The 19,362-nt window shown below is 60.6% G+C and overlaps 1 protein-coding gene across 2 annotated transcripts in view; it reads right to left on the bottom strand.

The window, feature by feature from the left end:
* The window catches only part of LOC117641289 (ecdysone-induced protein 74EF-like), a 121,818-nt gene that overhangs the window by 30,514 nt on the left and 71,942 nt on the right, over nucleotides 1–19,362 (bottom strand). The window contains exon 1 of one of the 2 annotated variants that reach the window (XM_034378482.1): nucleotides 10,920–11,600. The exons of the other annotated variant lie outside the window; for it this stretch is intronic. Within the exon in view, the coding sequence (XP_034234373.1) occupies nucleotides 10,920–11,199 (280 nt within the window). The 5' untranslated portion in view covers nucleotides 11,200–11,600. Of the gene's footprint in view, nucleotides 1–10,919; nucleotides 11,601–19,362 lie in introns of those variants that run through there. 2 annotated transcript variants of the gene reach the window in all.

The raw sequence follows: 19,362 nt of genomic DNA, 5'->3' as shown, positions 1-19,362 counted from the left end.
CAGCCTGCCGCACTCGCGCCACTCGCGCCCCTCGCCTTCCAGAGGACACTTCGCCGAAATTCCCCGCGCGCGACGCACGTCCGTCCGCCTCCCTGTGTGTGTGTGTGTGTGTGTGTGTGTGTTTTCGCGCGCTTTCCGTTCAGTGGCCGTAAATCAGGCCCTCCCCGCCCCGCGGCCCCGCGGCCCCGCGGCCCCGCCGGGTGATGGCTTTCGGAATAACGACGACGCCAGTTTGTGTTTCGACCCCATTCGCTGATTCGCGTTTTAGGAGGACAAGCCGCGGCGACGCCCACCCCACCGCGCCCCGCCCCGCCTGGCGCTCAGGGTCGCGCAAACGGCGCCAACCTACTTCCAATGTGGGTGACAAACACGCGGCACGCCGACAGGTGCCCGTCCGCGTCCTGCGTCCTGCCGGCCACTCGATAACAACAAGCACCCCGCCGCCGTGCCGCCGTCGTGCCGCCGCCGTGCAGATAGCAGGAAGCCGGCGCGTCACGAGGGGCTCATAATTGATTGCCCGTCCACCAATCGGCGCCTGGCTGCGCCTGGCCCGGAAGCGCCAATCAGCGGCGAGGAAAAACGAAACAAAAAGGGGCGGCGCGGGGACTTGAACCCGTGACCTCCGCCTCGGCGCGCCGCAGCGGATGCCGCTCGGCCACCGCGCACTGCTTGCGCGTTGCACGACCGCTGTGCAGCGTCGCGGACGGCGTTCACGATTTGGCCTGATTTCAAGCGAGAGCCGCGGCGGCGCGGCGATGAGGACGACGGGCTTTCGATTTGGGAGCCTCGCGCCCTGCCTCGCCCTGCCACGCTTTGCCACGACTTGCCACGCCGTGCCGTGCCTTGCCGTGCCGTGCCGCGGAGACGCCGCCAAGTGCAGCGCGTGCAGCGCCCTACAAAAGCAACGGCCGAGTCGGCAAACTGCCGCGGCACCGCGGCGCAGGGCGCAGCAAATGACGGGCAAGCGGACGGCACGACGGCCAGCGCCGCCAGCGCAGCGCGCAGCATTTCGCGCTACTGAATCGTGTCACCGCGCCAAACGCGCTGCCAGGGCGATGCCGGGGGACCAGTGCGGGGGGACCACGCCGCACTTTTCTGGCGGGCTCCAAAAATTTCGCGCCATTCACCACTTTCCTTTTCAAAAATTTATTCTTTGGAAATCAATACGGCACGCGGTCCGGTCCCGCGAAGAGTGGATTTGAAAGATGAGACACTGCAGGTCCTCCTGGCGGCACGGTCGCGGGCACTCACACACTCACACTCGGACGCAGGGGCGGGGCGGGGTGGGGGCCTATGCCGTCACGGGCGTGTACACCAGCCTGACGCAACGACACCACAGGAATGAGGTCGCCCCCCTCCTCCCTCCCAGCGCCGTGTATGAAAGTACAAGTGCACCCCCTTCCATGCCGTCCGCGCTCCTACTCCAGGCGCGCACCTAGGCGGTAGGGGACTTCCCCCCCTCGGCCAGCACGGCCAGCACGGCCAGCAGCCTACCCACCGTCGCCGCCACGCTCGCCGTGCCCGTCAGGCCCGTCATCGCGCCGGGCGTCTTCGCCGCGGGGGTGGAGGTACTCACCTGCGGAAAAACAAGAAAAACAAGCGTTAGTCTTTTGTTTGGCCGGCAGCAGGAAGAGAGGAGGCTGACGGGGCGCCGCACTGCGCCGCACGGCAGTCATGGCAGTCATGGCAGCGCCGACCGGACGTGTGATTCATCGCGACGGCCGTGTGATGGAGGGGGGGGGGGGCAGAATTCGGACGACGCCAGGCGGGAGAAGCCTCATGGCGGATTCGTACGGCCGAGGGGAAGGAGGCGACTACGCCTCACCACGCTACACCACCACACTAGCTTCCACGTGCCGCCGTTCGGCTAATCAGCCGATAATAGATAAAAGCGCGCCTAGTGCGCCTTTTCCCAAGCTGTGTGTGTGTGTGTGTGTGTGTGAGTGTGAGAGAGACAGAGAGACAACAGAGAGACAGAGAGGGGAGAGAAATAGTGAGCGTGAGTGTAGGGATCCTGAACTTATCATACTCAACACGTCATAAACCTTAGTTAAATAATCTAACATTAAATGAATTCAGGAGAAGCAGAAGATAAATGGTACGAATTTTTAAAGTAGAAAGTTAAGAATGATCAAACAAATACATATAGTAAATTCCAAGAATGTAGAAAAATAATCTAGCGTTTGACGAACGTGTCGAAAGCTCGGTCAAAAAAGTTATAACTTTCACGCTTACGATAACGTTAAGACAGGCCTTGTGTGTGTGAGTGTGTGTGTGTGTGTGGGTGTTGGTGTGCAGACCGTGCCCACCGCACCGCGAGTGGGGGAAACACGTTGAAACGGGCAACGGGCGTATCGTGACCAACGTGTATTCGGAGGCGGCCAGCAAAGGCGATCCGGCAGTCCGCTGGCGCTGCTGGCGCTGCGCTGCGGGGCTATCGGTGTAGTGTCGAAAGCAAATATGTTTGCCATTGAATGTCGAGTGCAGAGGCCTGCCGGGCCGGGCCCTCGGCCGGGCCGTCCGTGCCACAGTGTGCCACCGCGCCTCTGTTTCACAGTGCGTAGTACGAGGCGCCCGCACACACACACGCACACACAGACGCTCGAGCGGCGGCGGGCGCCGGCCTAGCCCCACATTATTTGTGCAAGCTGCAGGAGGCCGCGCGGGGCGGCCGGGCCGGCCGGGCATCTTTCGCGTGTTGCTTATCTAACCCGAGCTATCTGCCTGACGGCCTGGCGGCCTGACGCGATACACTTGCCGAGCCAAGACGGGAACCGGAAACACCAATACAGTCGCGCCATGCAGCCCATGCAGCGCGCCACCGCGATAAGAGGATGCAGTCCGTGCGACCCCGCCGGCCAGCCGCCAGCCCGAGCTGGCAGCCCGCGGCCGGCCGGCCGAGCAGGCAGCCGCCGCGATGCAGCCATGAGCGCAGCAGCAGCACCGCCACCGCTTTCACTCGGGGCAGCGCGCAGCGCGGAGCCGCCAAGCCATGCCGCGGAGCGTCTCGCTGGATAAGACGCCAACGGGCAGACGGCCCCTCTCGGTCTAGTCTCGGCTAGAGCGGCTCGGAGCGGAGCGCGGAGCGCGAATCGAGGAAAAGAGCTCAAGGCTGCATCGGCGAGGCGTGGCGCGGCGGGGCGGCGGCGGGGGCGGGCGGGGCGGGGCGGGGCGGGCGGGGCGGGGCGGGCGGGGCGCGGCGGGGCGGGGCGGGGCGGGGCGCTCGGCTGTGTCGCTGGCCCGACCGCGAGGAGTAGGACTGGCTCTGCGCGGCGCCGCGCCGCCGTGGACCTGCACTGCCTTTGTTGTGACAGCACGCGTGCTCTCGAACATACAGTGGAGTGGCTGGCCGGTGCGCTACACGGCGCGGTGCTCCACTGTCGGTGTGCAACACTGCAGCGTGTGGGAGTGCGGCTCGGAGTGCGGCGAGTGCGTCCCCAGCGAATGCCACAGCCGACCCGCCCTAATAGAGCGGTGGAATGGCAGCGCATTGCACACCGGGGCCTCATCGCTAGAGGCCTCTACTCATCGCGATGCGCTGCACCACGGTGCTGCAGCCATGCCAAACCTTCCAAACACGCCCCGCGCCCCGCGCCCCGAGCCCCGCCCGGGCGGAGCGAAACCGTCGGCGACGTCTGGCATGTTTGGCGTGGGCCTGCACGCCCTGCCCGCCCCGCCACGTGCCAGCACTGCCACCGCACCGTGCGTGCCCGGCCACTAGACTCCAGCGTCCAGGAATAGGCCCTGGCGGTTCGGCGCCACAGAGGTCGCCGTCGACGCATCGGCCGCATAGCAGTTCCAATGAAACACGTGGCCGAGCCCTGGGGGTTGGGGGTTGGAGGTTGGCCGGACCGCGCTGGATGCATGCTGGATGCGTGCTGGATGCTGGGTGCCGCATGCCATGCCCGGTGGAGGGCAGTGCGCGCAGTGCGTGGGGTGCGTCGACGCAACCCTTCCTCCCTCCCCGCGGGCTGCAGCGGCTGGAGCCAGTCCGCCGGCTTCCCCTTTGTGCTGCAGCATGGGGATGGCGACCCTCTCATTAGAACGGCGCAGCGGCGCTGCAACCCCTGGGGATGACAAGGAGGGTGTGCGGCACACAGCCTGTACCAGTGCACCGCGCGGCAGACAGAGCCGACGGCGACACACCGCCCCTGACCACACAGTGTGGCAGTGGCGCGCTGGGCCGCCCTTGAGGGCCGCGGGCCGCGGGCCGCACGCACTTTTGCGCCGGACTGTACCGCCACCGCCGCGGGCCGCGCGGCTTAAAATTTGAAAAGCTTCGCCGAGATCGGGGTCGCGGCGCGGATGAGTCAGGGGGCGCACGCTGTCGCGCTGTCCTGCCGTCCTCCTGCCGCCCAAATGCCAAGCCGAAACGAGACCCACCGGTTTCCTCTGCGGAGCCGCCGTGCCGCTCCGGCTTCGGAAGTTCGGACGCGAAAATAAACACAACGGCCGGACACCGAAGCGAGGCGAGGACCGAGCGGCCCGGGCCCGGTTATTGGGGCCATGGGATCGACGGGGCGGGGGCCGAGGCGCCGAGTCGAGCGCGGCCGGGGCCTTCGGCAAACCCCCGAAACCGAAGCCTGAGCCTCTTTCTGGAAATGCGCTTTCCGGCCGAGGCCCCGGAAACGGGCGCCGGTGGCCCGGAGCCGCTTTCTGGAAAGGGGGATTCCGGTTTCCGGGCGCGGTGGCCCCGGAGGCGAGGCGAGGCGGGGCGGGGCGCGGTGGCCCAAGGCGCGAGTGGAAGATTCGGTATTCGTCCGCAAGGCCTAGGCCACGCGGCCACGCGGCCAGGCAGGCCTAGAGTCGCACGCTCGGTTTCACGTGTGGCTCGGCAGCAGCGCCGCGCCACGCCACTTTCTCGGCCACCACACTCACTCACTCACACACTCGCACGCCAAACCGCGCAGCAGCGCTCGCTACTCAGTTTCAATGGCGCGGCCACTAATTGGCGCGTGCCCGGGCAGCACACTGTGTACCGGCACGCCGCGGGCCGCATCACCCTTTGAAACAAAGGGAGGCTCCGATTAAAGCCAGGTAGGCAAAGCCATCAACACCTCGCGTGGCGCGCGGCCGGTGTGTCGCGTCCCCACCATTCCATTTTTTGTCTCTCTCTCTCTCTCTCTCTCTCTCTCTCTCTCTCTCTCTCTCTCTCTCTCTCTCTCTCTCTCTCCGCTGGAGGCGCTGGAGGAAGCTTCCGCGGCGCGCTCATTGTCCAGCACACTTTCGCGGGGCGGCCGGCCGCGGCGTCACCGAGGCGCCACGGGTATAAAGTACTTGTTAGAGTACCTGTTTTGCCGCCTGGAAGCCTGCCGGCCTGCCGGGCTGCCGCTGCCTGGAGCCTCTGGAAGTGGAGCATCGCTGGAGAGTGGCTCCGGCGCGGCGTGCGCGGCACACTGCCAGGCACACGGCCAGGCCCTTGTTAGGCATCCTGGCCCACAGGCGCCAGGATGACAAAGCTCATCGAAGACGAGCTCAAAACTCCGTGCAGTTCATACCCTCTTATTTTTTCGCGACCCCTCCATCTCATTGGCCTACTTCCCTGTCTCCCCACATTCGTTTAGCTTTCCCCGTTTTGTTTACGTGTTTACAAAACAAACGGAGGCACGCCAGCCGATTCGCGACGCGCCGCGACGCGCCGAGACGCATATAGCGGTGTGGGACTACCTGACTTTTGGCCACAATGCAGTCCACCCGGTCCACCCCTACACCATTCACGTTCCCAGAACAGGCCGGCATGGCTTCCACAAGCACGCAGTTTGGAGCAAATATTCGTCGATGCGGGCAAAAAAAGAGAGAAAGAACACAATAATGGAGCTGCAAACAACAACACGTTTCGCCAAAAAAGGGAAGAGAAAGGGACTCGAGAAATAAAGCAAGACGCGGACCAGAGACGACTTTGGCAAAACCCGGAAACTGGTGTTGTTTTTGCACCTCGGCACGCACACACACAGACACAGACAGAAGTGGGCCAAGGGCGACTCGGCGGGCCGTCCTTATAACGGCACAAGAATGCACCGGACCCTTCCTCATTGTCCGCGGCTAGACCCTCCCCAGACCCGCGACGCCCCGCCGCCCCGACCCAGACACACTGCAAAAAGAAGAAGCTCGAAGCGCCGCGAGCAGAGTGGCCCCCACCCCAGCCCACGCGAGTTAGAAAGTCTATCTGTCGCAGCGTCGCAGCATCCGCGACGACGCACCCGTCCGTCCGATTCGACGTGCGAGCCGAGTCGGCGCCGAGCCAGAGCCCTGCCGAGCCCGAGCCGCGCCGCGGTTCAAAGAGCGCGGCGGAGCCGAGCCGAGCCGGGAGGGTGCGTGCACTGTATCCCCGCCCCGCCCCGCCCCGCCACGCACCCCGTGACTCAACAACGCGGCCGCGGGGGAGGCGACGCAAAGGGTTCGGCTGGACCGCCTGGCTGACTCAGGCGGCGCGCGTCCACGCCGGCGACGCCGCGATGACGCCACGCTCGGGGTCGGCGCGGAGCGCGCGGAGTGGAGCTGCTCTGGCCGCGGTCCTTGGGCCTAATGCACGCGGGCGGGGCGGGGCGGGGCGGGGCGGGGCGGGGTCGGTGGGGCGCGGCCATCGCGTTACGGAAATATTTTGAGGTCGAGTGTCGCCACGTGACGGCGCCGGGCCCTGGCCGCGCTGGCCAGGCCGTGGACAGGCCGCCCACAACAAACAGCAGGAAGCAGGCAGGCGCCGCAGCCGCATCGGCCGGCGCAGTATTTTTAATTTATTTCCTCCATCCCCCGGGCAGGACGGACGCAGCCACGGCACGCCACGCCACGCCACGGCAACGGCAGCAGAGCGCGCCGTGCCACGCCAACCCTTCTTCTGACGGGCTGCCAACTCACTCCGCGCGAAGGACAGCGTCAAATCGCTCCCCTCTCTCTGCCCCACTAATCGAAGGACCCCGTCGTCCGTCGTGGGCGTCGCGACCGTCGCGTTGATGCAACACGCACTCTTGGCCGCCTATAAAACCGGCGCCACCCGCGCCACTCTGGGATCGGCTTCCTGGTCTCGAAAACAGTCGGCCACGTCGCCTTGACGGCGAGGTGCATTCCGCGTCGCCCGGCCGCAGCGCCGCAGCGCGATGGGAATAATAACCGCAACCGCCAAACACACACACACAAACACTCACACTCACACACAAACACGCGCACGCACGCACACACACACACACACCGTCGCCATGACAACCCGCCAGCAGACGACGCGAAGCGCTTAGGCCGCCTCCATTTTTTATGGCAGACAGGCGGGCAGGCCGGCGCACTACTACAGCCTACAGGCAGGTATCCGGTGCATACACCTTGCTGCCGGCCCGGCCGGCCCGGCCCGGCGGCGCGGCCGACCCTTTTCGGCTTGACCTACTTTCCAAGGGGAGGGTGTTTGTCCTGCGCTGCATCCGCCACGCCGCGCCACGCCGCGCCACGCCGCGCTTACCTGGAATGCAGGCCACCTGGCCTGGCGCGGCGGCGCTTACGCCCTTCTAAATGGGGGCGGCGGGGGTGGCCTCGGGGGCGGCGGGGGCGGCCGCGCCCCACTTTGACGCCCATCCTGTTCCACGATCCACGACGCGGCGTCGCCGGGGCGCCGCTAACCGTGTCCCGCGGGCCGCGGAGTGGAAGGTCGAGCCCCGGCGTGGCACACTGTAGCAGTGTGGCACAGTGTGGCACACGGAAACGCTCTTCCATTACTGGGGCATCGGAGCGTGGGTCGGGCGGGTCGGCCGGGTCGGCCACCGGGTCGCCCTGCGGCAGGCGGCAGGCGGAAGGGATACCGAAGGGATGCTGAGGTGGCTGAGATGGATGACGGCCAGGTAGAGGGCGTGGGAGGCGCGGCAGGGCCCCGGCCTCCACGCCACGCCACGCCCCGGCCCGACTAACCCACATATCGCCTCACTTTTAATATCAGCCGAAGACAGGGCTGCGCTGCCGGCTGCCACCTGGCGGTTGCCCGGGGTCGGCGGTGTACCGGCGGAAATGCGTGCGAATCCGGCACAGCGATGGCAAATCCTGCTCGAGGTCCCCGAGGTCCTCGAGCAGCGCGTCGTCGCGGCGCTCCGCCCCTCCGGCCCTGCCCCTGCGGTGCCCTACGGCCCGCGGCCGATCGTCTGGCTGCTTCAAGCTGTCGCGGCAATTACTGGCCAATTAGTGCTAATTGGAGAGGACCAGTCAGGACGCGGCGACGTGACGTCATCGCGATGACAAGTCCATTATGCACGTGTGGTGGCGACGCGGCGACGACGCGCTGCCCTGTATCGGCCGGCAGTCCGGCGTAGCAGCGTGTCCGGCAAGCGACGGCATGCACTATGCAGGCCGTGCAGGCCGTCGTGCAGACCGTCCGTCGTGCAGGCCGTCGTGCAGGCCGTCGTGCGGGCCGATACACGGCCATTAGCAGCTCGCCCCGAGGCGACATCGGCGACACCTGCACCTGGCCGTCGGTGCCGCCGGAGGCTGGACAACACTCTCATCGCGGCATCGCGGCAGCAACGCGGTCACACGGGGCGACCTGCGACCCGCGGCACTGCTGCGTACGGCGACCGCACCACGACCAAGCGGCGCGGGAAGGGCCGGCAAAATGAAATCATCGACTACCGCGTTGCTACACCCGAAAAAGCCGCTTCTTGAACCAAGATGATTCACTTGCATCACATAAATTTCACTTATTGCAAGTGGACGGCTACATACGTATCAGCAAAAATCGGCACTCACTTTCGAGAAAAGACTAGGAAAAATGATAAGTGACCGGAGGGGCGGCGAACAGCGACAAAAAAAAAAAAAAAACGGACCAGCAGTGGCAAGGCATGTCCACACACGCTAACAAACAAAACTTTTCCCAAAAAAACGGAAGATATAATCTATAAATAAATTGTGACAGCGTGCAAACTGCGGCGCGTGGCCGCGCACTGCCGCGCACCGCCACCCCGCCGCGACGCGGACTGACACGGCCGGACGCGGACTGACGCCGGCCGCTCAGTATCTCGTCTCGAGGAAACGTACAGCGAGATCACTCTCGGGCAGAAAAAAAGGCACGTGTTTATCTCCGATTGCCTGTCGATGCGATGCAAGCAGGAAACGTTATCAAACGGCGCCCGTTGCATCACCCCGAGGTGCACCCCTTTGGCCCTTCCCTTCCCCGTCGCCAGGCTCCATACCCGAAACTAGAGAGAGATAGAGAGAGGGGCCGCCAAAGAGAAACACAACAACGGCCAAAACTTCCATCAATCTGCACACGCGGCGGCGTGGCGCGGCGTGCGGCGGGGCGACCGCGCCAGATAAGCCCACCGGCTACCGCGGCTCGGCGCGGCTCGGCACGGTCGGAACCGCGCAGCTGTTGACATTGAGCCCCCCCCCCCCCCCCTTTCCCACCGGCGGGCTAAGCGCCTTTCCCCGGAGCCACTTCCTTCCGGCAGCCCCCCCCCCTCCCGACCCCTTTCTCCTACTACTACTACGCCGAGCCGGCGGCGCGAGGAGCCGGGCAGGGCAGCGCTGGGCGCGACTCAGCGACTCAGCCGGAAACCTGCAATTACTGTATTCTCTGCTCCGGTTAGGACCTTAACCTCCGGCCCCCACCCCTCCCCTCTCCTACCCGTCTTGGCGCGCTGCGCGCGGACCGCGCCACGGGCGGGGCGGACAGGACAGGACGCTGCTCCGGAAACTATAATGAGATGAGCCGAACACGCAAAAAACGACACGGCAGACGCCAAAACTTTGCGGCCGTGTGGAAATAAAAGCCTCTCTCGCGCCGCGAAGCCGCGAAGTGGGTCACACCAAGCAGGGCCGGCAGGGCAGGGCCGGCAGCGGCAGGGCCGGCAGGGCAGGGCCCAACGCGCAAGGCCCGCAAGGCCGGCGGGACGGACGGGCGCGACCCTGTCCAAGTGGCCCTCGGCCCCATTGAGGGCCCGTCCCTGCCCGGCCAGCCCGGCCAGCCCAGCGAAGGGCCGCGGAGCGGAGGACGTTCCCTTTCATCCATCAACACGGCCTGCCGCCGCCTGCCGAGCCAGCGGTCGTTTCGTCGCCCTGTCTCTCTCGCACCGCTGCGAAACGCCCCGCGAGTGCGGCAGAGACAGAGCGACGGAACGTGTGTCAATGTGCTGCACTGGGGGCGCCCCACGGGAGCACGCCCCACTGCCGTGGCGCCTCAGGCGCCTCGACCCCGTCCGGGGGCAGTTGCAGTGTTGCAGTGCACTTGCAGTGCCGGGCCGCAAACCCTCACTCACACAGACACACGCAGACACACACGGACACGCGGTGTGGGCATCGATGCCTCGATCGAGGGACGGGGACAACCCCTTCGGCCGACGCGACGCCAGCACACGCGCGCCACACGACGCGGCCGTCGTCACATGCAACTGTCGGGCCGCGCAAAGGGAAGAGGGGACCTTATCAAAAACTAGGAGGGAAAAAAGGAAGACAAGAGGCGCTCTCGCCTTCTCTGCGAATCGAGTCGCGGCGCGAGGCGAGGCGCGAGATTGGCGGCAGGTCGAGCGCATCCTCGGAGGAAAAGGAAGAGGCAGAGATAAGGAAGGCCAGGCTTCTCTTGGTCTTGACTTGGCCGTCATGCCGCGGCCGAAAACGACAACGGCGCACGGCCGGCGGGGACCGTCGCTAAGACGTGGCGCCCCGGCCGGCCGCCCTTCCCTCCGGCGTGGGCGCGACGCGCGACGCGGCGCCACCCCCTTGGGGGCGGGGGCGGCACGCACAGGTGGGGGCGGACGCCGCCCGCCTCCGCCGCCCCGCCGCCTCCGCCGCCCCCGCGGCTCCGCGGCCTCCATTGTGGCGGCGAAAACGCGGCGCCGCGCCCGGGCGCCACAGCGCCGCGCCTGGGCCGGGAAGGCCGGCGAAGGCCCGGCCGGCCTGACCTGCCTCACGGCAACAACGGCAGCCAACGGCAGCACCGCCGCGGTTGTACTTACAGTATCTCTTCATGAGCGACTTCTTGTACGCCGTCTTGCAGTTCTTGCGGGGGTGGCTGGGGTTGCCGTCCGAGTCCTCCGAGTCGGTGAACGAGTCCCTGAGGCCCGGGGACAGGGACGGCGGCGGCGAGGGCGCCCCGGAGCATGCCGACGAGCGCTCACTGTGCCTGTCCCGCTCACGCTCCTCGCGCTCCCGCTCCCGCTCCAGGGAGCGCTCCCGCGGGCTGCGGCCCACGCTCAAGTCCAGCGGGCACTCCATGACGTCGTCTTCGGCGGCCATCAGTCTGCTTCACTCGGCCACGCCGCTTGGCACCTGGGCCCGTCGGGGCTGCGCGGCCTGCGCCCGGCCAGACATGACTGCCATCGCACTCGGCACGCGCACTCACTCACACACACACACACACTGAAGAAGTATATCCAGGAGGCACAGGTGTCACGGCACTTATTCACTGAAGATATCCAGGGGCTGTCACTATGTCACTGTCACCAAGCGGACACACAGACACACACACAGACTGCGCTCGGGCCGTGGGGGCTCGACTCGCGGGGCTGCTGTCCACGCCTCGACTCGACGACAATTCGACAGGTCGCGAAGACTGCGTACTGCGCGAACGACTCGCGGCGACGTGAGGCTCGGTGGCCGCGCTGGGCGGCGCAGTGGACGCGTGCGTACGGTGCCGCGGTGCGAGCGCGACTGAGCCGGCAGCCGGCCCGGGAGCCGCGCGGGGCGGGGCAAGGGGCGGGGAGGGCCGCGGGGAGGCGCGCGCCGGGTGGAGGGGGGCGGAGGGAGCCGGCACTGAGGGGCCGCGGGGCTCGCTGGGCACGGTGGCGCTGGGCGTAGCTGGGCGTCGTCGTCCTGGTCCTGGCGGTCCTGGCGGTCCTGGCGAGGGCGGAGCGCGCGATGCGGAGGGCGCGAGGGCTGGACGCGGTGTGGCGCCAACCTGCCCCACTGACTCACATCGAGGCGCGGTCCGACCCGCGCGCCCTGCCGAGCCTACCGGCTTCGGCTCCGCTCGGCACCCCCCGAACACCCCCCGAACACCCCCCCGAGCGCGCGCACGCAACCCCTACACAGGCCTACGCCGCCGGAGAGGGGGCGCGAGGGGGCGGCCGGGGGGCGGCCAGGGGGCGGCTCAACCCCACCCTTGTTGGGGCTCCATCTATTTTCAAGGGCGCCCCCTGCTCGTCCCCGTCCCGCCCCCGGGCGAATAGGGATGAATATTGAGGCGACAGCAATCGCCAATCAGGTGGCAATGCCGTGTGGCAGTGCCGTGCCGGATAATTGCTTTCCACACTCGATACCCATCACGTCCACGATAGTACCGCCCCCAGCCCACAACCCGCCCCAACCTTCCGCACCGTAACCGCATCGGGGCCCCGCCGCCCCCCTCCGCCCCCCTCCGCCCCCACCAGGCCCCCCTCGGCCGCCCCCCACCAGCCCCCCGCCAACCCCCTCATTCGCACGCACAAATCTATTGATCCACAAGGCCAAGGCCGGTCGAGTGCAGGGTTACATCCCCGGGTTCTTGACCGGAGCGCCCTCCAAACGCCCTCTGCCGCCACGGCGTGCCACGACCACACTCAACGCCGGGCGCCTTGTACTGTAGTGTACTACGGTGTAGGTGCTGCCAGTGCCGCGCCACCGAACGGAAAGGAAAAGTATGGCGAAGCGGGGCCATGCTAGAAGCATGTGTACGTCGTGCTCGCTTTCGGAAGCAATCATGATGATGAATGTGCATTTTCCTAAGCAACCAAACCACAAAAATTCAAAATTATCTGCCTTTGGGCAAAACGATACGTCTTCCGCCAACACGCAGTGCGATTCCCAAGTACACTACAAAATCCACTGTGAACTTAGTAGACACCTGTACTGACAAGCACGTACACACAGCCCTAAGCACACAGTAGTGTAGCCAAAGAGTAGGGCAAGCGGGCAAGGTCAAAACCTCAAAGTCGCTCTCACTGCTACCGCTTTTCTTTTCAGGAACTCTCGACCCGAACGCCTTTCCTGCAACTCGAAGGGCGTCAAATCTTGACCCCGGCGCTCCGTTCTCTCTCGCCCTTCGCTCCGCGGTGGGTCGGCAGCCGCAGGCAGCCCTAGGCAGCCACAGGCAAGGGCAAGGGCAGCCCCCGCGGCGCCGGGAGTGACAGCGTCACCGCGTCACTCCTCGTCGAGGGGGTGGAGGGCCGCCGCACACCGAGTCGCTCTGTCTCTCTCGCGCCTCCACGGTGCGCCCCGCGAGTGCGAGAGAGACAGAGCGGCCCGCTGTCTCCAGGACGGCGCCCCGCACGGCCGCACGAGGACGTCTCGCTCGTCACCTGGCTCGGCGCGGAGCGACGCGCATTGACAGACTGCTGCGGGATTCCATTAGCAACCCCCGACTTCGCGTCTAACTTATTTAAAACGAAAAAAAAAATGGTTGAAAAAAACGGTCGAGCCTTTTGCGTGGGAAGCAGTCGGGCCTTGTTAAAGGTTGCACGCGTCGAGCGGAGCGCGTAGATGCGCGGGAGTGGACACGGGGGTGGAAGGGTGCGGCGGTGCGGCACACAAATCCAAAAGTTTCCCCGGTCGCATTAAAAACGGATGCCGCGTCACTGAAATTCGCACCGCTGTAAAACTCTTTTTGCATCCATGCACAATAAGTCCGTGGCGCGAAGCGCGAACTGCCAAGCAGTGGAGTGGCGGTGTGGCCCGGCCGCGGCCGAAGAGGCAGGCGAACTCGCGAGGCAAACGACCTCTGCTTTCCGGGCGGCACGGCGGCGTCCGCGGCGTCGCACCGCGCCAGTCCAGTGTAGTCGCCGCGCCGCGCTGAAAAATGGCGGCGCCGGTGAAAAATGCGTTTCCTGCACGTCACTTTCGGCACTCCGGGCCGCAAGCGGCCGCCAGAGGCCGCGAGGTCCGCGATGAGGCTCTCGTCCGCCACCGCGACGCGCAGCGCGGAACGCACGGTGCGCAATCCGCGCCGAAAAAAAAACCTCCCGCGGTGTAAAAAATACGCAGCCCACTCCTCGCGGGGAAAGGCGGGGCGGTAATTTATGCAAAAACGCGTTTACTTCCCCCGCGCATTGTCCTCGCTCCGTCCGCACTGCCGGGCCACGCATCTTACGCATAATACCGGCTGACCACCGTCCAGTCCGCCAGCCCGCCTCGCGGAGGGGAGACGCATCCTTTCTTACGCACCGTAGGAAATTTGACTGAACCGGTCCTCCGTATTGAAATGAGCCGCGCGAGTGTGTATGTGTGTGAGTGTGTGTGCATGTGTGAGTGTCCGGTGCCATTATTTTTCCGCGGTGGTGGTGTATATTCATTTCCCAGAACCGGCTGAAAGATTCTCGGTTCCTTCGGTAATCGCCTCGAATGGCTCCTCGAGAGACAGAGAGAGACAGAGAAAGAGACAGGAAAGCCGCCGGGTGCTTGCCCGCTCGCTGCGCTACGTCCGCCCCGAACCAGATAGGATGTACGCGCGTTCGGCTCTTGAACGCCTCGTCCATGGGAACGGTGGGCAGCACGGCCAGCACGGCCAGCAGCGTGTCCTCCCTCCTCCCCCGCCGCGGACAGAAAGCGGGGCAAGGCAGCAACGGCAAGCTCACACCCAGTCGCCTTCAGGCCTTCCCTCGGACTGTTGTTGACATCCACGCCGAGCCGATGGAGGCAATAAGAGGCGGGCAAAACGACCAAAACGGCGGAAGATCTTTTTTCGGAAAGAGCCCTGGGTCTGGTCTGGTCGGGTCAGTTCGGGTCGGGAGGAGACCGCCTAAAGGTGGCCGGTGGACCAAGTTAGTCGACCGTGACACCTTGTCGGTCTAGAAAAGTCCATTCGTACCATGAACCCACTCTGTTCCCTACTATTTCAGCGTCGCGCCTTTTGCCACGTCTATTTCTGGCTGTGTCAGAAATTTGACCTACAATTTGACGCCTCCTTGCTGCGAGGTGACGCATCGGTCTCCACTTTGAATTTGATAAAATTGCTATTCTTGGAAGAAACAGCGCACGACTTTCCTTCGTTCGGTCTGGACAGGAACGCTTTTCTCAGAGAGTTGACGTATCTGTCCGGCCCGATGAAATTCACTCACTTCAAGGAGTAATTCCTCTCCTTTTGTGTTCACGACAGCGCCAGGTTCAACTTCGTAAGAACTCTGGGGTGAATTCACCACTCGTTGGATGGTTAAATGTATCCTTAAGGCTCTTTCCTATCCAACCACCCCTTTCTAATCCTTAAAAAGAGGAAATTTACCGCGGCGAAAGGCGAAATTTACCCATGACCAAAAAGTGCACGCAGGCTTTGACGCGACTAAATCAAATGAGACAGTCTGCCCTTGGTCCTGTCCTTTTACAGCGCGACAGCACTGTGAGCCATTACCAGTGTAACGTTCCGCGCGGGGCTTAGGCTTCATTCCGCAGAGATAGATCCCTCCTCCAATTTAGCTCGCCACGCACAACGCAGAACCCGTCCCGAATCTATGCGCGCCAATATAAATAGACGTAGAGTACTATGCGCGGCGCCTGACTGCCTGCCCCGCCCCGCCCCGCCCCGCCACGCCCCGCCACGCCCCGATTAGATTAGGGAAATGAGCCAAGGTCCTTACTGTGCTGCACTTCCCTATCAGTAAGAGTGCCGGCACGCGCTATGCGCCGCCATGCGCCCCGTGTGCAGCCGCAGGGCACGCCGTGTCCACCGGCAGGCTGTGCTGCTGCTGCTGCTGTTGCTGCTGCTGTTGCTGCTGCTGTTGCTGCTGTTGCTGCTGCTGCTGCTGTTGCTGCTGCTGCTGTTGCTGCTGCTGCTGCTGTTGCTGCTGCTGCTGTTGCTGTTGCTGCTGCTGTTGCTGCAGCTGCTGCTGCTGGGAGCGGCCGTGAAAAGTGAAGACGCCGCCAGGCTGGTTAGTAATAGTCTCACACACTCGCTCACTCCCACACAGACGAACACACACACACACACACACACGCACACCGGCGCACTAAACGCGCACAAATAGGAACACACGCCACGGCTCGCGTGCACTCGCGTGCACTGGAAGGAAAGCGGCGCGGCCCCTTTTTACGGAAGCAGCCAAGCAGCCAGGCGGCCAGCCACTCGGCCAGCCCGGCCCGCTCGCCGCGAGTCAGGCTGCATCTGCCAAGACGCACACTGCTACTCCACTGCCACACATGCAATCGCATTTCCTCCGTACTGCAGCGGCAGTGTGGTGTGAAAGCTGGTACACTGCAAGAGCGACAGTCTTTCGTAAGACGACGCGGCCACCGGCGCAGACGCGGCGCAGCCAGCGCACCGGCCTGCATTCGCTAATTAGATTCCAGCACCTTGACAGCAGCGAGAGAGAGAGAGAGAGAGAGAGAGAGAGAGAGAGAGTTTTTTACAAGTATTTATTGGGGGGATTTAATTTACAATTAGGGCCAGGAATGAGTTAAATTTTTTGTCAATAAATTGTGCATGCGGTGTTCATGTTATTTTTTATATCAGATGTTTGTGGTGCGGTTTGTACAATTTTGTGATATATTTTTTTAAATTTAAGTTACATATCTAGATAAAAATATGGAAATATAATTTATTTTTGAAGAATAATTCAATTAAAAAAAGTTTTAAAAGTTCATTTTTTTTCTTCTTTCTTTTCTTCTTTTTTTTGCAAGTATTCTTGGTTGCTTGTAGGATCTTCTTTTTGTTTCTGTTTTTGTTCATCTTGGGGTTTCAGTTGATTTGAAAGGTTTGGTGGAAATTCAAAGTGGTGTTGGTTAGATTGGCGTAGCTTTCTTCAATTGCCAATCTGTGCTGCAATCTTCTTTTGAAGAGCATAAGATAGTTTGGTTGAGGAGGATTTGATTTCTTGATGAGGGTCATGTAGGTCCTATAAATTGTGCTCTTTGCCAAGTTTACGAGGAAATTTGCGTATCTTGAAGCTGCAGTTGTAGAGGGAAATCCAGCAAGGGCTTGTTGGTAGTCTAATTTTTTTCCTTGATTTTTGCTCTTGGTTTTTGAGGATACAAAAGTCCAGATGGGGATTGTGATTGGGCAGTTAAAGAACATGTGGGCACAATTGCCTTCCTGATTGGGGCACCAAGGACACTTTGGAGAAGGTATTATTTTCCAATCATAAAACTTCTTTGGCGTTGGTAGGGCATTGTGGAGTAATCTCCAAGAGATGTCCCCATCCCTTTTATCGGTGGGTTGAGAGTAGATGGAGATCCATGGAATCTGTTTCTCTGTCCAAGGTGTTGAGCCACTGACTTCAGGCTTGGTAAGCAGAATTTTGAGGGATTGGATGTAGTTTTGTTTCTTGGATGATGAAAAGATTTTGTCTTCTTCGCTGATCTTGTACTGGGTGATTGAATCTTGGGACTCTTGTTGCTCTTAAATTTTTTTTGTTGAAGAAGTTTTTAATTTCTTGAAAATTTCTGTTGAGTCTTCTTTGGGCTGGGCTTGGTAATTGGTCTACAGGAGGCATTGTCCAATTCCCATTTGGCATGAGTTGTTGCAGATTGTTGAAGTTAAAATATTTCCAGTCTGGAAGTATTTTCAATTGTTCTTCTGAAATTATGGCACTTCCCTGGAGTGGGGTGGTGGCCAAGATTTGAGGGGAAAGTGAAGAATGGACTATTTTTGGCTTTAAGTTGAGCCATGCTGTTAATAAACTATGATAGAATGGTGAGAGATTGGCTCTTGCAATTGGGTCGAATTTCTGGTTGAAGAAATGCTGTGGAGGAATTTCACCATAGCGGGACAGGTTGTATTGGTGAAACAGATAAGTTGGCTCCTGGCTCAACAGATTTTGTTGGATGTCATAAGCTAGCTTGAGGCGTAGAGAGTGGATCCTGGCTTGAAAGTTGGTGAGTCCCACTCCACCCAAATCCATTGGGGCGAAGACAAAGTTGTGATGCAACCAATGTTTTCCTTGCCACACAAAATTGATTGATATTTTATGGACTTCATCAATAAATTCTTTTGGTGGTTCCAAAACGTTGAGAGTATGTATGAGTTGGGCTCCCGCTAATTGGTTACAAACTATTTTTCTTCCATTGTAGGATGTCATTTTGACGAACTGGGACCACTTGTTGAGGCAAGCTTTGTATTTTGATAGCAGACATTCCCAGTTTTTATCTTCCCATTGTTTTTCATTTCCAATGTACACACCCAAAAATTTCATTCCTTGGGAGTTCCACTGACAATTTAGGGGAGTTTCAGTGGGGTTTTTTTCCATTTTCCACAGAAAAGACCTTGTGATTTTTCTTGGTTTAGTACTGCTCCAGATTGTTGACTATAGATGTTGAAGGCTTCTGTGATTTCATTGAAATCTTGATTGCGTGTGATGAAGAAGGTGATATCATCAGCAAAGGAAGTACTTTTGATGGAGATGTTGGTTCTTGGTATTTTGTATCCTTGCAGGTTGATGAGGCAGTTTGTCATTATAAGAAATGGCTCGATTGAAATGGCATACAGTGGCCCTGCAATGGGGTCACCTTGTTTGAATCCTTTCTTGAAATCGAAGGGAGCAAGAAGTGAGGAGCCCATCTTGATGTATCCTATGGAATCAGTTAGAAGTGCTTTGATGTTGCTGCAGAACTTCGTTCCAAAACCTTGCTTCTCGAGGAGATGATAAAGGTAATTATGGGAAACTTGATTGAAAGCTGCTTTCTGGTCAAGAGAGAGAACAGCTAGTTCTGTTTGCTCAGTGTTGGAGTGATGGATGATGTTTCTAATTGTATGAAGATTTTGGTAAATAGTTCTTCTTGGTACGCAGTAGCTTTGATCGGATTGAAGTAGTGTTGAAATAACTTGAGAGATTCTTTTGCTGAAAATTCTTGAGATTATTTTATAATCAGTATTCATGAGGGATATTGGTCTCCAGTTTTTGAGGTAGAGCCTGCTTCCCTTTTTTGGTACAGGAGTGATTACAACTTTTTTCATGGACTTTGGTAGAGCTCCATTTTGCTGGAAGTTTTGCACCACTTTATGAAATAAAGTTTTCAGTTGTGTCCAGAAAAATTTGTAGAATTCTACTGGGATCCCATCTAATCCAGGTGCTCGATTGGGTTGAGCATCCTTGATAGAGTTGTAGATTTCTTCTGTAGAGATTGGTTCTTCACAAAATTGTTTTTCATTTTCAGAGAGTTTTGGTAATTTCTGGTAGAGTGGGCTCTCGGAATTTATTGGGTTCAGATCTTGATCATCAAAAGAGTTTGAGAAACTTTCTCGAACCTTTGAGAAAATTGTCTTCTTGTCTGTCACAACTTGGCCGTTTATTTCCAGCTGGGAGATTGTAGTTGAAGGTTTGGCTTGTTTTGCCATCCTTAGGAAGAATTTTGATTGAGTATTTGCTTCTTTGCATAATTGAGCTTCAAGAAAATGAAGTTTTTCTTTGGATCTGTCTTTGTACATTTTGTAGATGTCAGATTGAAACTGGATTGCAATCTGTGCATCAGTGGGAGACAGAAAATGTTTGGTATCAATGT

Source organism: Thrips palmi, unplaced genomic scaffold, assembly GCF_012932325.1.
Source record: "Thrips palmi isolate BJ-2018 unplaced genomic scaffold, TpBJ-2018v1 HiC_scaffold_15, whole genome shotgun sequence".
NCBI classification, from domain to species: Eukaryota; Metazoa; Arthropoda; class Insecta; order Thysanoptera; family Thripidae; genus Thrips; species Thrips palmi.
Note: the sequence above shows the minus strand (reverse complement) of the source record. Positions and strands in the feature narration are given on the sequence as shown.